We start from the raw sequence: 15,855 nt of genomic DNA on the forward strand, positions 1-15,855 counted from the left end.
ATATATATATATATATATATATATATATATATATATATATATATATTTATATTTATATTTATATAGATATTTATATATAATGTTTTCCTATGTTTTCCTTTCACTGTTTGATTGATTTTCATTTCGCTTCGCGAGTTCCGCGCATGTGCCTACTACTTTTTGTGTGTGTGTGATTGTTGTCTGTTCTCGTTTACAATTTTTTCTTACTATTTCATGGCGGGAAACGATATGAAGCTTCACCTTCCGCACAACGTCTCTCGTCGTGTGTCATCGTCGAGCAACAAGGGGGAGTAGAAAGATTAAAGGAAGTCCCTACATCGTTCTCTTTTTTTTATTCTTTTACTTCTACTTCACGTTTGCGTGTTTGTTTGACAGCCGCCGTCGCATACGTTGCATCATCGTGAATGTTATTTGCTATGATCCTTCATTGCCGCGGAATGCGGACGCGCTTTCGCTTCCTCTGCCTCAGCAGAATAACCGGGAGCTCCTTCCGCCAGACTACGTCATTGTCCCGGATTGTGTTGTTCTTATTTTTATTTTCTTCGGTCTGTGTGGGTCGGTAGGGGCGTTAAACGCGCACAGTGTGGAAGCAAAAAGTGCAATGGCAGGGATTCTGCCGTCACCCACTCGCCCCCCCTCCTTCGGTGACCTCCATTTCTGGATGTGGATTATTTTACTTTTACTTTTTTTCTTTCTGTTGTTGTCGGAGTCATTGTTCTTTTCACGGCAAAAATATATATATATATATATATATATCTTTCTCATTCAATCAATCTATGTGCCCATCCATCTACCTTTCTGATAGTATTAACATATATATGTTGTTTTTATTTTTCTTGATCTCTCGTATTTCGTAGTCATGATCTTCGCGTGTGCACGTGTGTGTGCGTGTGTATCAGCGTGTGGGATTTTTGGGCACGCAAAGTTTGACCTGGGCATCGCCATAGATCGAAGGAAGGGAGTGAAAAGAAAAGAAAAGAAAGGTGTAAACAATACGCAGCGTCACACGTGATCCACTCACACACAAAAAGCGGGGGCAACAGAAGCTTTCAGGAGCGGTTGGTGGGAGTTCGTCTTCGTCACCACAACAGCCGTCCTTCGTGTGTGTGTGTGTGTGTGTTTCTCTTTTTGCATTCTCCCGAGTCGCTTTCCTCTAAAGAGAGAAGGAGAGAGAGTTGAAGCGCGTTTACTCTTTGTAGGAATAAGCAGAATCTGGTAGTTATGTCGTGTTTACGCACAAAGCCACCCTTCGATGCACGCACGCGATTCGAACGTGGAAGACGCTGTATGAATGGACGCTGGCTATGCATGATAACGGACGGCGTCGCACGACAACTGTCTTTGCTCTTCTGGCAATCGAAGCTGTCTCCTCTCCTCTTCATTTTCTTTTCTCTTCTTTTCTCACTTTTACTACCGCGTACACCTTGCGATGCAACACACACGAATTGCAGATCATTCCAGTCTCGCACCCAACACTCATTCCCCACCTCACGCCTCCGCTAACCGCCGCCGTCATGCCGCTCCACAATGTCGTCCGTTTGGTGGCCGTCGCAGTCGTCGCGCTCCTCTGCCTGCTCGGTCTCTCCGCCTCTGCCGCCAGTGGCCCCATCATGGACACCGACACCCACTACTTCGTGTTGCTGTGGTCGAAGAAGTACCCGTTGAAGTACCTGTGGTCCGGCAGCGACCTGTGCAAGTGGGAGGGCATCTCGTGTGACACCGTGAAGCAGCAGGTGACGATGCTGTTCCCCAAACTGGGCCTCACCGGCACGATCCCTACATGGAACCCCAAGAAGAAAGACTTCAACCCCGCTAACGTTAACGTGATCAGCATCAACCTCGCCATGAACGCGCTGACCGGCACGTTCCCGGAGCACTTCGGCCAGCTGCGCAAGCTGCAGGAGCTGTACCTGCTCGGCACGTCGCTGCAAGGCACCATCCCGCAGTCGTGGAACAACCTGCCCAACCTCGCCATCGTCGACGTGTCCAACACGAAGGCCTGCGGCAACCTGCCGGCGTGGGACAAGACCAGCATGCCCTCGCTGCAGTACATGCACTTCAACGGCAACACGCTGATGCACGGCACCGTGCCGGAGAGTCTGGCCACCTTCGGTATGGTCTCCTTCAACACGAGCGGCTGTCCGCTGTGCGGCTGCATGCCCGCCGCGTTCTCCAACAGCCTGTATATGCGCGTGCAGCTGAGCAACGACCAGCCGCAACTGGTGGCGCCGACCTGCGCCACAGCAAACGTGTGCACGGCGGAGGACCTCACCTGCAAAGCGCGTCCGCAACCCAAACCGAAACCGAACGCGGCGAGCGCGCCGGTCCTCGCCCTCGGCTCCCTTGCCGCCGTGGTGCTGAGCGTCGCGGCCGCCCTCGTGCTTTAAGTGCGGTGAGAGAAGAAGGAAAGCGGTGGTGAGGGGAGGAGCTCCAGAAGGCGAGAGCTGCTGGGCGCGATCCAAAAGGAAAAAGAAGCATCCTTGATTTCTTTTTTGTTCAAAAAAGGGAAGGTGAGAAGGAGCCCGGTTTGACTGTCTCGCCACACAAGCATTCGAGAGGGGTTGGCTTCCCTAATGCTGGCCCAGACAGAGTACATGACGGAGGCCATGAAGACAAGGTTTTTGCTGGTGGGAGTACCCGCAATTTATTTTTTTTCCTGGAGGATGCGTTTTGGCTCTGCGCATACGCGTGTGTCAACCCGCTTTCGATGTGCTTTTGCTCTTCCCCGCTCTTCTTTCTCCGCTGCAACGTCGTACGCAATCTCCCGCTCTCTTTCCTTGATGATGGGGGGGGGGGGGCGGGACACCGAACCGCACTGCGGCACCACGATAAGGGAGTCGAGATGCGGTTTCCGTCTCCGGCGGCGGCGTGAACGCAGGGGAGAAAGAAAAGGCTTTCTTCCATTATAGAGCATTCGACCAAGTGCAGAACAACAGCACCTTTTGGTGTGTATCTGTGTGTTTGTTTGTGCGTGTGTAGGTTTTAATCCTAATGTTGTACTTTTTATTTTCTCTCCTTCCTTTTCTTCTTGTTTGTGCGTGGATATGATGGAACGCTGTCGTGGTCTTGTATGTGTATATATATCTACACTACAGCTTTCTTTTTCTTTCCTCTGCATTTCCGGGTTTTTTATTATTATTTTCTTAATGCCTCGCGTTTGAATCGCCGCGTGCGGAGTGGTGGAACACGAATACGAGAGGGGGGGGGGTGGTGATGGCGGCGGTGGTAGTGCCGGTTGGTTCGGGTTTTGATTTCCTTTTCCCTCGCTCTCTTATGTGCTCTTACTATTACTTATTTTTCATTCTCGCGAATGAAAAACACAGCAGGGACGAGGTCGCTTTCTTTTTTTTTAAGAAATCGAATTCATAGGCACTACCGCAACGCTGCCCCCCTTCCCCCCTCTCATATTATTATTATTACTACTAATATTTTCATCCCACGACGTCACCCCTCCACCCGCGCACGCATGAGGCGAGAAAGCCTAAAAAAAAAAACACACACCTCATGTGTTACCCCGAAAAGGAAAACTTTTAAAAGATAAAAAAAAACTCTTCTCTCTCTCGTTCTTTTTGTTTATCCTCCGCCTCCCCTGTGCTTGATGTGACGAAGCACTCGCACCACCGTATTCAGATTTCTCCTTTCCTCTCGCTCTCTCGCTCTCTCTTCATTTCCATGTTGCTGTTTTTTAATTGCTGTTTTTGTTCGCTGGGGCATCCAAAAACAAAAGCAAAAAGGTGGAGGTGTCACCCCTGCGCTGCGGAAACGCACGTCCTTTTTTGGTAAGTCTTTGTGCTTCACTGCGAGTGACGATGGCGACTGCTTGTGTGTGTGTGTGTGTGTGTGTGTGTGTGTGCGTCTGTAAGTGGGATGCACCCTCATGCGGGCAAGTGAATGGAAATGAATACCCTGGCCCATGTAGGGAAAGGGAAAAACCTGCCGTTGCACGACTCGCAAGGTGGCGAAACAAACGCAACGGAGTGCGTGTGTTTGTCGATTCTCTTTTCTCTTCCTTGGTGGCGTGCAAGGTACATGGCGTGGTGCGGGCACTCGTTCTCAATTGAGGAAGAAACAACAAAGAAGGAAAATGAAGAGAGGTGAAGAAACGGTGTAAACGTGGCTGAGTGTGTATTTGCTTTTATTATTATTATTGTCTCTTATACTTCTACGTATACATACATACCAACATGTGTAAACACATGTATGTGTGCGTGTGCGTGTGTGTGTGTATTTGCATCTGCATTCGCGCCCTTCAATTTCTCCTTATCAATGAGGGCTTCTTTTTGGTTTTGTTTTCTTCGATCTCTCCTTATATGTGTGCACATGAAGATAATTTAAAAGGGGAAAAAGGCTGTAAGTAAAGCAAACAAAGAAGGACAAACTACAACGAGGCTGAGCGAGCAGCGCAGTCACAACACGCGTAAAAACACGAACGGACCGCGGCACTGGGAAAAGAATACTTTTTCTTTTTCTTTCCGCCCTGTACGTGCGCCGCTGTCTCCCGTTTAGGGGCTGAGTCAGGCGTCGACGGCAGCGATGACGTACTCAAAAGTCGTGCATCGCTGCTGCTCATCGCTATTCTTATGCTCTGGAGGGTTTTTTTTATTAAAAAATGGGCGGCGAGTTGTTTTGCATTCACGTCTCTCAAACCGCCATCGGCGACTCTCCCTCTCGAAGGTTATGCGAGGGAGAGAAAGCCTGAAGAGTCTGACTCACCTGTCGATGTCGATGTAGATGTGTAGAGAGAGATAAGTTCTACCTCTGCTTTTCGCACCCCTTCATCCTTTTTCTTTGTCTTGACCGAAAAGTATTGAGAAAGCCTTCCCCATCGACGGATATATTTATATCTACTGCGTTGCTACTGCTGTGATACCGTACGTGTGTTTACGCTTGTTTCATCAAGACCCCGTCTTGGCCCACGTTCAGCAGCGTTACGCCGAGTATTCCATTGGCCAAGCTGTCTGGTGCTGTCATCACGTGCCTCACTCCTTAGCCGAGGCGAGCGTGACTTTTCCCTGTTCTCTTTTCGTATTCTTATTCGAGCAGGGCGGGTTTTACTTGTTTTTTTTAACTTTATACACTCTTTGAACTGTCGAACACACACACACACACACACACACGAAGGGAGAGAGACGCACACGCATAGGCGATTTGGTGAGGCTGCAACGCAAACTGCGTTCATTCTTGAAGAAGCGGCGAATCGGCCCTACTCCACCTTTTGTTCTCTGTTTTATTGCTTTTGTTCTTTTTTTTATCAATAAAGAGCATTCAGCTCTGCCATTGAATCTTTATCGAGCGACGAGAGCGGGAGAGTGGGGGGCGAAGCGCTGATCATCCCTCGTTGCCACCGCGAAGACGGGAATCAAGGAAAGAAAGAAGAGAGAATAAAATCTATATCACAGAAAATATATATAAAAAAACAAATAGGAACTGGGTGGAGGCCATGTCGAACAGCGGTAGCAACGGAGCGTCTACCGCCGGCGAGCCTGACAACGCCTCCCACCTACCTCGCGTATTGTCACGTGCGCGCGAAGCGTGGACGCAGGCCGTTGCTTTCCTCTCCTCCTCCGTCTCGCCGTCCGAGCCGACCGGCCTGCGCAGCCGAGGACCCATAACATCACCGCAACTACAACCACAGCAGCAGCAAGGATACTCTGTTGGGCCTCATTCACCTGCATCGTCCTCCTCCTCCTCCACCGCATTGCCAGCATCGAACGGGGCGATGGCAGCTGCAATGAACTCCCTACAGCTCCTCGGCAACAGCTGGTTCTACGCGCCCTCCGGCTCCGCCGCCGCCGCTGCCGCCGCCAACGCTGGTGGGAGTGGGTCGAACCCGCTTGAGCTGCTGCGCACGCATCACCTGTACGTGCGCACGCTGAAGACGCGCTGGCGCAACGCCGTTGTCTTCCTCTTTGCTTTTCTTTTCTTCTGCTGCTGCACCTTCCGTGGGCCACAGGCACCTGGACAGAGTGGTCAGCACACTCTTTTCGGCAGCAGTGGAAGCGGTGATGGGGCTGGTGGCGGTAGTGGTGGTAGCAGTAACGGTGCAGGGGCGATGGGACTGGGTGCGGGGGTAGCGGGGGGTCTTACCGGGGCTGGTGCAATGGAGAACGTAGGGGCAGGGGACGACTTCACCGCCGCAGCAGCAGCAGATGCGCATCGTCGCTACTTCCAGCCGCCGTGGCTGCTGCGCGTGCTTCTCGGCTACACCGCCGTCCCTGGCCGGCTGGAAATGGAAGACGTGGAGTGGTGGCCCCCGTCGAACCGCACACCAGAAATCTCCGACCCGAACAGCGAGCAAGGGCTGCGCGTCGGGACGCCGAATGCGGCCTCGCTCTCCGTCGCCCGCAGCGAGCCGCCGTGGTCGGCGGACACACGGACCGGCGTTCTCGCCATCCTCTCTCGCCTCATCGGGTCCGTGTCACACCTGGTGTTTACCCCCGAGCGGCCGTCATACGAACTGGCGCTGAGCGCGTTCTCGCGCACCCGTCAAGCCATGACGGAGGGCAGCTGTAACCGCTGTCAGGCCCGTGTGATTGAGCAGGAGGTGCGCCTGGAGCGCCAGCGGTACTGGCAGTTTCTGCGCGAGAGCAAGCTACGGCTGCCGATGCTTCTCTACTACAATCGCCTCCCCGTCTACGCCATGATCCAGCACTTCCGTCTCATGCGAGTACGGAACTACCAACTCTTGGATTACGTCAGTCGCGCAGATGCGGCGCTGCGACGACCGGAGACGGTCGGGAATGACGTGTCGAACGACGCCGCCCTGCACGCGCGCGAGCTCGACTTTGAGCTGACGCGGCTGCCCTTTGTTTTTTACCTCCAGCGGCTGCACCTGCGCGCGTTGCGACACGCAGACGCGATGCGGCTTGAGACGTTCCACTTCCTGCGGCACCTCAGCTCGACGGTGCCGACGCTGCGCCACATTTGGACGGGTCAAGACCACTGCAGCTGGCCGGGCGTGTCCTGCGTGGTGGTGCGGGTGCCGCTGAACTTGTTGGTGGACGACGACCACCCCGCGGTGCGCGCCTTCGTGAACGATCTCTTTTCGGTCTGTCGGGGCCCGGGTTGCCGACAGCGGCGGTGTGTGCCGCCGGCTTGTGCTGCCTACACTCAGTACCTAACACGGCGCCTCTTCACCTCAGCCGCGCCGGGGTATTGGATGAAGTGGGATCGCACGGACGACACGGCGGCCATGGACGAGATGATCTTCCCGAAGCCGACGGCGCGCAAGAACGTGGGCGTGGAGCCGCCAGCAACAGTAGCGGCCCCCCACCAGCCGCTGAACGGTGCTCGGGGCGCTCCTTGGCACGGCGCCTCAACGGGAAATGCAGACGCGATGAAGCCGGAAGAGAAGACGGCGGGACACGGCGATGCCGGCTCCTACCCCGCCGGGCACGCCGGTCGCACCATCACGAGCTCCTCCCGCACGGTCTGGACCGAGCAGCAGTTTGCGTACGAGCACCCAAGCCTGCTCCTGGCGGAGCCGATGTTGCTGGTCGACGTCGATGTGAAGGCGATCATGGAGGAGGTGGTCCGCCCCGCTACCCCCCTAGCAGAAGCGGCAAAGGTCGTGGCGGGCGAGCACGTCGACCCGGCCGAGACCTACCGCGAGAACGTCGAGCGGCCGCTGGTGGAGGATCTGCTGCCGATGCAAGAGAAGCTGCTGCGCACCATCGCCGCGGCGGCGCCACGCGGGTTGCGCTTTGGCAAGCAGAGCCGCCGCAGTCCCGGTCTGACCATCCCCTTCACCTTCGTGGCGCTGAACCTGCCGAGCATGGGGTTGCGCGGCTACCTGCCCGACTTCTACGACACGCCATCCGCCTACGATGTTGCGGAGGTGCCGACGGCAGGCGGGGAGGGCGACGAGGCCGGCGGTAGGGGGGCCGGTACCCCACAAACGCACGGCAGTACGAACGGCGCGGGTGGTGGTGGTGCTGCTGCTGCCTCGGCTGCTCCAGGGCGCGCAGGTCGGCCGCAGGATGTGCAGGTTTCCGTGCCGCGGTCGGACGTCTACTGGGGTCGCCCCTCCCGTCAGCGCATGCTGGAGAGCCGCAACCCGACCCTCCGGCGCCCCCTCGCCACGGTGCAAGCCATCGCTGGTGAGGTGCAGCGTGTGCTGCGCCGCGTGGAGAGGATCGGGATGCGGCACCACCACCACGACCTCGCCGTGTACTTCTCGGAGGTGGCGACGTTAGCGCGGTTTCACGATGAGCGGTGGAGCGCCTATCGCTGGCCGGAGGCGATGATCACCGTCACCAAGGCCGTCGCGCCGAGCGCGTCGCGGCAGCTGTACCCCATCGTGGAGGACAACGCCTTCTCCGCCGCCTTCGCCACGCCCGTCTACAACGTAGACCGCCAAGTCGGGGTGTTTGGCGAGCTGAATCCCCGCCTCATCGCCCTACTCGCCTTCGACGTCTCAGGTAATCCGCTGCTCTCGGGCATCTTCCCTCGAACATGGCTGTCGATCCCGTTTCTGCAGTCGGTGCGCACCCACGGCGCGTCGGTGTTGGCCCCACCCCTGCGCATGCGAACGCGCACGTACAACCACTCCCTCTACTGCTCACGTGGCAGCAGCGGCAACAGCAGCGGTGAGGCAGCGAACTTGCACGCGGCGGATGCGCGACAGTCGCCGCGGTACGATCCGAGCGACACCGCAATCGGGATCGCCTCGCCGCTGACCAGTGTGCACGACCGCGACTACATCGGGTCCGTGCTGATCCCGCCTTTTAGGAAGGTCGACAGCCTTTTTCCGCCAGGCAGGGGTGTGGATGCGTTCCTGGTCCAGAAGGACCCGCTCTCTGCTCAGCAGCACCTGTACAAGGACCTTCATGAAGCGCTTGACGACGGCTTTTGGAAGGGGGTTCGACGATTGCTGACGCACTGGTAAAGACAGAGATGGGGGCCGTCATAGTTCGGCGCTGTTGTGGGTGTTTTGTTTGTTTTGTTTCCGCTGATGCTGGTCTCTTATTACTGTGAGGAGCACAACTCTGCTTGTGAACGTCAGGTGTATGTGGGTTCATGTGCGTGCGTGTGTGCGTGTACGTGTGTGTTCCGTGTGGGCTACGACCGCATTCTTCAAAGTTGTGTTCTAAGCTCTCTTATTATTAATATTATTATTGTTGTTATTTGTTTTGGTATCAACGTAGTTGTTGCTGCTGCTGCTGCTGTTAGACGGTGTTGTCTTTTTTTTGCCGTTCCTTAACCGCCGCGTTGCGATTGTTCCCCGCACGCGGGCGCCTCTCCCTTCTGTCTTTCTCTCTCTCTCTCCGTGATGCGTTGAAGTGTACTTGTCGCTTGACACGTAGCGCCAATGATACATGTATGGAGAAGGAGTTAGGATGAAGCAGATCGTGTGGATCTCCTCTCCGTGTGTGTGCGTGTGTGTGAGTAGGGGGGGGGGATTGTTGTATGTGTGGGTGTTAGCGTCGCCCGCCTCTCCGGTGCCCAGGTGACCCCCACGCGGGCCCTCACACCTCTGCACGTCTCCGTGCGCGTGTGTGTTTCTGCCCAACCCCCTCGCTCTCGAGAAGAGCCGTGTTGCTTTGCCATTCACGTTTTGAGCCAGTTATTCCCCCTCTCTCATTCTCCATTATTATTATTCTCCGTGTGTGTGGGGGTCTTCGTCTTTCAATGGTGGACAGCTCCTGCTGCCGCTGCTTTCTCATTCACTTACATATCTTTTCTTTGGCCCGTCGTGTGTGCGGGTGCCGCCTCTCTTTCAAGTACTGCGGACATTTTCCATTTGTGTGCCCTGCCCGGCCGCTTCTCCCTGCTTCATACATTTCGAAGGACAACTGCGCTTGAAGAAGACTCGCTACTTTCCGTTACTGCACGGGGGGAGTTGTTTGTTTTTTTCTCTTCTCTCTGCCTCCGTTCGTGGATTGCAGAGCCACCCCCAATCGGGTGTGCGTTGCATCTCCCCCACGCACCGCCACATCTCGTCGGGCCTTTTTCATTCGTTTATTTCTATTTACATTTAATTATTCTATTTTATTTGCCGAGGCACTTCAGCGTAATGGCGGCATCGCAAGTCGTGGCGGACGCCAACGTGCAGGTCACCCTTCCCTCCGCGTCCCCCGCCTCTGGCGAGTTCGCCGCGGCCCATGCGCAGCTTCTCCTCATCGGCGAGGCGATTCGCACGGCGGTGTCTGACCTCGCCATCGCGCCTACTCGCCCCCTGCCTCCTCCGTCATCCCCGCAGCCTCTGTCGCAGCCAGCACCCGGGCAGCAGCCACACGAGGATCGCGCCGCACCTGCTGCTCCCCCTGCCTCCCGGTCCACAGGTCTCAAGACGCTCTCCGCCTTCGCCGCGGACACCGCCAGGACTCCGGTGATGATCACCGCGACGGACCGCCTGGCGGCCCTGCACGACCACCTCCGCCGTGTGCAGTCGCTCATGAAGGAGTACGAGACGGTATCGCAGCGCGCCGTCGCGATGCACCTGCTGCCGCCGACGCCGGCGGGGGAGGGCGAGGAGTTGGAGCGGCCGTCCGCTGCGGCCCCTCCGGCGCCGCCGTCGCCCACGCGGCGCAACAATTCCCCACCACAACCGCCATCGTCGTCGTCGCCACGACCTGGTGCTGGTGCCGCACACAACAAGGCGAGCGTAGGTAACAGTACGCATGTAGGTCCAAAGCCGGCGGATGCGAATGTGGAAAGAAAGGAGGGGCCGGGCGGCGGCAATTCTTCTCCGTCGGCGGCAGGTCCGTCTCTGCATCAACGACGTGCCCTGGCGAGCGATGCCGTGTTCTCACGCTTCTGCGGGCTGCAGACGGGTCCGGAGAACCTCCTCCTGCCCTGGGCGACGTCGACGCCGACGACCGCTTCGACGGATGCCGCGTTCAAACTCACATCCCACATGGATGAACCCCATGTCGATTCCTCGCTTTCCCGTCCGGCCAGCCCGTGCAGCTCCTCCAGTCAGACCAGCACCAGCAGCAGTCACCATCAGGCCTCTGCCGCGCTGCGCCTGGCTCAGCAGCAGCGTCAGCAGGCGGCTGCCACGGCGCCCTTCGCGGCTTACTCGGAGTTTTTTCTACATCCGCAGTCCCCCGTCACGCCGGCACCGCTCTTCGCGGGGGACAACAAGGCATCTGCGGTGGACGCGTACCTGTCTTCGCCGGTCGCGGCAGCGGACCCAGTGAACGGCCCCAGCGTCCTCCTCCGTCAGCTGCGCGACACGCAATCTCAGTTTGAGGCGCTGCGTCGCTGCCGCCTCTTCTCATACGAAGGTCGGCTGCGCGACCTGCGAGCCACGGCGGCGGCCGCGGAGCGGAACGCCAACGAGACCGAAGGCGAGGCCAATGAGAAAAAGCGGACGAGCGCATCATCGGCCCCCGCGAAGCAAGCGGCGGCCCCGCCGGTGGAGGAGCCAAAGTGGGAGCACACCACCATGGTGGTGGAGCGCATGAGCACCGTCCTCACCGCACTGCGCACGCGCTTCATCTGCGAGTCCCACTACGCCCACTGCGGGACCCCGGCGGTGACCCTCGGCCGACAGCTGCACGCGTTTACGCAGCCGCTGCTCCGGCAGCTCAACGAACTCCTCTCCAACCCCACCCTCGAAGAGGTCGATCAAGATCCGCGCGAGAAGCTGCGCCGTATGAAGTTCGACATCGAAGAGCTGCAGCAGGCGCAGGCGGACGCTATCACTAATGGGGACATGCAGCGCTCGGAGGAGCTGTACTACGAACAAACAGCGCTGTCCGAAGCGATGAAGACGCCGTACGATGAGCTGGAGCAGCTGTTGGAGGAATACCTCGACGAGTGCGTCACCGCCCCGCTCGCGGCCCTGCAGGAGCAGAAAGACACCGTCACGGCACGCCTGACGCGGCTGATCGAAGAGCACGCGGCTCGACTGACCGCCGTCGCGCAGGACATCGACCGGGTAAAAGAAAAGCGGCGTGCGGTGCTGCAGTCCCGCCACCGCCAGCGCAACACCATGTCGACCTATCAGCAGGGTTGGAAGAAGCAGTGGCAGGGAAACAGCGATCAACAAATGATGTGCTACCGGGCAATGGAGCAGCTGGAGCAGCGACTGTCGGGCCTGCAGCAGGCGCAGAGCGTGCTGGTGGATGATTGGCTCGCCCACATGGCCCTGGAGCGACAACGGGAGGAGGACGCGGCGGCCTTCACGTGCTTCGCGGAGGCGCGCACCCAGGCACTGACCGAGGCGCAACGAAATCTGCAGTCAGTCGTCGACGGTCTGCGGCAATTCAGTGGGGCTATTCACTTCAGCTGCGGTCACGCGGAGGCCTTCGCGCGGGACGTCCTGCAGAACCACGTCGGTGAGGCGCAGCTCGCCCTCCGCAAGGACCGCCTGGCACAGTTCCGCGCGCTGTACCTGACGCTCGGCGACTGGCGCTATAAGAAGTCGCGCAACGCAGCGGAAATACAGAAGAAAGTGGAGTACTACACGCTGCAGCAGGAGGTCGCGATGGACGTGCTGAATCCCAAGGCGAAGGAGTACAGCCAGGCGAAGCAGCAGTGGGAGGCGGCGAAGGAAGAGGCGCTGCTGCAGCTGGAGCAGCTGGACAACCGCAGTCGACTGCAGCTGGAGGCCTTTCGGCCAACGGAGGCACGTCTGCGCGAGGCCGGGGTGGACTTCGTCTCCCCGGAAGAGGAGCTCGAGCAGCGCAATATGCAGCGCACCCAGCGGCTGGTGGAGTATCAGAAGCTGATTGAGGAAGGGATCGGCGTGCGTGCGTCAGACGGCAAGAGAGGCAGCGGCACAACTGCTGCAGCAGCAGCTCAGCGTCTGCCAGCGCTCCTGCACAACAGCACAACAGCACCACCGCCACCGCCACCACCAGCAGCAACAACAACAACAGCGGCAGCGCCTACGCGTCCTTACACGTCGAAAACCCACTCGCCCTCGCCACCACAGTTCTTACGCGTAGGGGACAACGCCTCCGAGCCGCGGGCGGTGCGACGGACGATGTCGTTCACGGACTCCGCCAACACCACGCCCGCGACTTCGTCGCTCGACAGCGACGGGAGAAACGAAGCCCGCTTTGCATCGACGCTCCCGCCCATTCTGACCAAAATGTCGACGCCGCCACGGCTGTGCGCGACCGAGGAGCGCATTATGCGGGACATCTCGAAAACGGCAGGGCTGGGCAACAGCCCTGGCAGTGGAAGGAACCTGAAACGCAAGCAGATGAAAAAAGATGTGCAGCGGTAGTTTGGTTCGGAAGAGAGAGAGAGAGGCAGAGAGTAGTGCCCCTCGCTCGATGGGCCGCCGCTTCGAAGATGGTGCCGTTTTGCCGTTGCTGACGCTTGTACCCGTGGTGGGCGCGTGTGTATGTGTGTATGTGTGTATGTGTGGGTGAATTTGCTTGTTTTTTGTTTTTACTATCTTGGATGATAGTACTTCGTGGATCTTATTCTTAGTTCTTCCTCTTCTCTTTTCTGTTTTCTATTTTACGATGTTATCTAAATCATTTGCGTTACTAATCGCTGGGTGACGCCGCAGACGGGTTAAGGAGTACGTGGAGTACGTGGCTTTCGCGGTTAAAAAGGAAAGAAGAAAAATTGTTCATGTCTTGGACGGTATTATTGGTTTTATTAGTTTTTCTCTTAATGTAAAGAGCGAGGCGGCGACCGGCCTCGTCGCGCGGCGCAATGTTGAATACTTTTTTGTTCTGTTTGTTGATGGTTTTTAAAGAATGTACAGCGCATCTTTCTGTTATGGCACCTATATTCTCTGGATTTTTGTATTTATTATTTCTTGTCTCCCGTATCGTCCGGCAGAGCCTTCATTGTTGGTTTACCTGTACTCAACGTCACAGAAAGCGGCGAAGAGCACCGTGAGTCGTGCCGCTTAGGGCATGGTGTCTGCGTTGTTGAAGGGGGGGGGGGGTAACTGTTATAGCCAGTTTCCTCTGCCCTCTCCCTCTCTCGCTCTCTCTCTCTCTCCCAGTTGTTTAATTCGTTGTTAGTCTGTGTGGGTTTTTTGTGGTTCGGCCCTTGAACGGCAAACCTTCTGTACCTATATATATATATATATATAGTAATGGACCTCCGCTCCCTCCGCATCTTCTCTTTCCTCCTCTTCTTGTGGGTTTCGTCACGCAATGTGATCGAATGCGCGTTGTCCTCCGCCATCACCGCGGCCTCAATGCGGAGAAAGCATACACATACAACGTAGAAGAAAGCAAAAGAAACTGCTGCCCAATATATGTCTGTCGGACTTTCACTTAGCTCTTTCAGCCCACACAATAACGCTGTTTCTTCATATCTACGTACCCACCGGCACACGAAGACGCAAACGCGCCCACCGCCATGTCGTACGCCTCCTCGGCCATCAAGCGGCTAAGCAACGAGTACCGCCAGCTGCAGAAGCCTGAAAACCGCGTCAGTGACTACTACGTGGCCCCGCTGGAGGAGAACATCTTCGAATGGCACTTCACCCTGCGCGGACCGGCGGGCGACGACAACTCCCTCCCCTACAAGGACGGTCTGTACCACGGCGCGCTCATCTTCTCCCGCTCCTACCCGCTCGAGCCGCCTGACGTCATGTTCTTCACCCGCAGCGGTCGCTTCGCCACCTACGAGAAAATATGCTCTACCATCAGCAGCTACCACAAAGAGCTGTGGCAGCCGACCTACGACGTGGCGCTCACGTTGACCGCGCTGCGGCACTTCATGGCGCAGGAGGACGAGTTCGGCGTGGGGGCCTTTCCGAAAAACATGATCCCCGCGGAGTCGAAAGCGGCGTGGGCGAAGGAGACGTGGTCGTTCAAGTGTGACACGTGTGGCCGAGCCACGCGGGATGACTGGACGACGTTCATGCAGATGTACCCGGAGACGTCGGCGGAGAAGGAGGCGCTGGTGCCGAAGCTGCTGCCGCTCCCTCCAGCGGCGGCGGCCTCGTCGGAAGCGGAGAAGGAAGAAGAAGCTCCAGCTGCAGCAACGACGGATACATGCACTGCAACGCAGAACGGCAGGGGGGAAGAGGCGGGTTCAAAGACTCCACCTGCGGCCGCCCCCGCGGAACTTGAGTCGCAGCGGACTCCAAAGGACGCGGGTTCCACCCCACCACTGCCGACTCCATCTCCCCACACAGCAGCTGCAGCGTGTGCTGCCTCTGCAATGGCAGAATTACCTTCATCAGCGCGGGAAGTCGTCTCGGCGTCGCCGCCAGCAGCACCAACAGAACCACACAGTGATGTCCTCGCCACGGATGTCCCCGACGGCTCCGCAGCTCGCACAGATGACACCACCGCGCACGCGTGGCACCACCCCGAACTGGCCGACGACCTCGACGACCTCGACGGCGACGGCATCCCTCGTTGGCGGTTGCTCGCCTCGCCTCTCATGCTAAGTGAGGAAGAGGCGCGACAGCTGGATATGGTGGAGGCCGGCGTGGACATGCTTGATGTGCACTTCGGGCCCATACTGCGTGCGGCATTACGCCGTGAGGCGGAGGAACGGGCGGCCGTCGCTGCTGCTGCTAACGCTGCTCAACACGAAACTGACGACGACGACAACGACGACTTTCTGCGGCCACCGCCACGGCTGCCACAAGATCCAACGTCGGCACGCCCCGAAATGGAGGACGTCCGTGTGGAAGGAGGATCCGCGCTGGAGCTGAACATCCAGGAAGACGACACCGCTGCGCCGCCACAGCAACTTCCGCCACCTCAGCTCGCGGAGAATGCGGTGTTTGGCATACACACCCTTCACCTTTCCATTCCCCTGCGGTACCTGGACCGTGCCATTATCTGGAGCTTTAGCCTTGTTGTGCTCATCTTGTTGCGGCGTGCGGCGTGGGCGATGCTGCCCCCTCTCTGGAGTAGCTCTTGATCTTCTTTATATATATATATATATATATATATATAGTAGGAGGAGGAG

The 15,855-nt window shown here is 57.3% G+C and overlaps 4 protein-coding genes across 5 annotated transcripts; all 4 read left to right on the forward strand.

Moving 5' to 3' along the window:
• Window positions 1-1,514: 1,514 nt before the first annotated feature.
• ABB37_09911 (surface antigen-like protein) lies at window positions 1,515-2,387 on the forward strand (the record flags this gene model as incomplete). The annotated part of the gene is made up of 1 exon (XM_015809584.1): window positions 1,515-2,387. The coding sequence occupies one exon, from the start codon at window positions 1,515-1,517 to the stop codon at window positions 2,385-2,387; it is 873 nt and encodes a 290-aa protein (XP_015651794.1).
• A 3,332-nt stretch (window positions 2,388-5,719) lies between these two features.
• ABB37_09912 (hypothetical protein) lies at window positions 5,720-8,887 on the forward strand (the record flags this gene model as incomplete). The annotated part of the gene is made up of 1 exon (XM_015809585.1): window positions 5,720-8,887. The coding sequence occupies one exon, from the start codon at window positions 5,720-5,722 to the stop codon at window positions 8,885-8,887; it is 3,168 nt and encodes a 1,055-aa protein (XP_015651795.1).
• Window positions 8,888-9,639: 752 nt separating this feature from the next.
• ABB37_09913 (putative paraflagellar rod protein) lies at window positions 9,640-13,183 on the forward strand (the record flags this gene model as incomplete). Its single annotated transcript, XM_015809586.1, has 1 exon — window positions 9,640-13,183. Exon 1 carries the CDS (start codon window positions 10,016-10,018, stop codon window positions 13,181-13,183), a length of 3,168 nt encoding a protein of 1,055 aa, XP_015651796.1. The 5' UTR covers window positions 9,640-10,015.
• Window positions 13,184-14,125: 942 nt separating this feature from the next.
• ABB37_09914 (putative ubiquitin-conjugating enzyme) lies at window positions 14,126-15,807 on the forward strand (the record flags this gene model as incomplete). 2 transcript variants are annotated; one of them, XM_015809587.1, is made up of 1 exon in its annotated part: window positions 14,126-15,807. In XM_015809587.1, the coding sequence occupies exon 1, from the start codon at window positions 14,284-14,286 to the stop codon at window positions 15,805-15,807; it is 1,524 nt and encodes a 507-aa protein (XP_015651797.1). In that variant the 5' UTR covers window positions 14,126-14,283. The 2 variants fall into 2 exon arrangements, with proteins under 2 accessions (XP_015651797.1, XP_015651798.1); XM_015809588.1 differs by having other exon boundaries at window positions 14,130-15,807.
• Window positions 15,808-15,855: the final 48 nt, after the last annotated feature.

Source organism: Leptomonas pyrrhocoris (genome assembly GCF_001293395.1).
Source record: "Leptomonas pyrrhocoris isolate H10 chromosome Unknown, whole genome shotgun sequence".
NCBI classification, from domain to species: Eukaryota; Euglenozoa; class Kinetoplastea; order Trypanosomatida; family Trypanosomatidae; genus Leptomonas; species Leptomonas pyrrhocoris.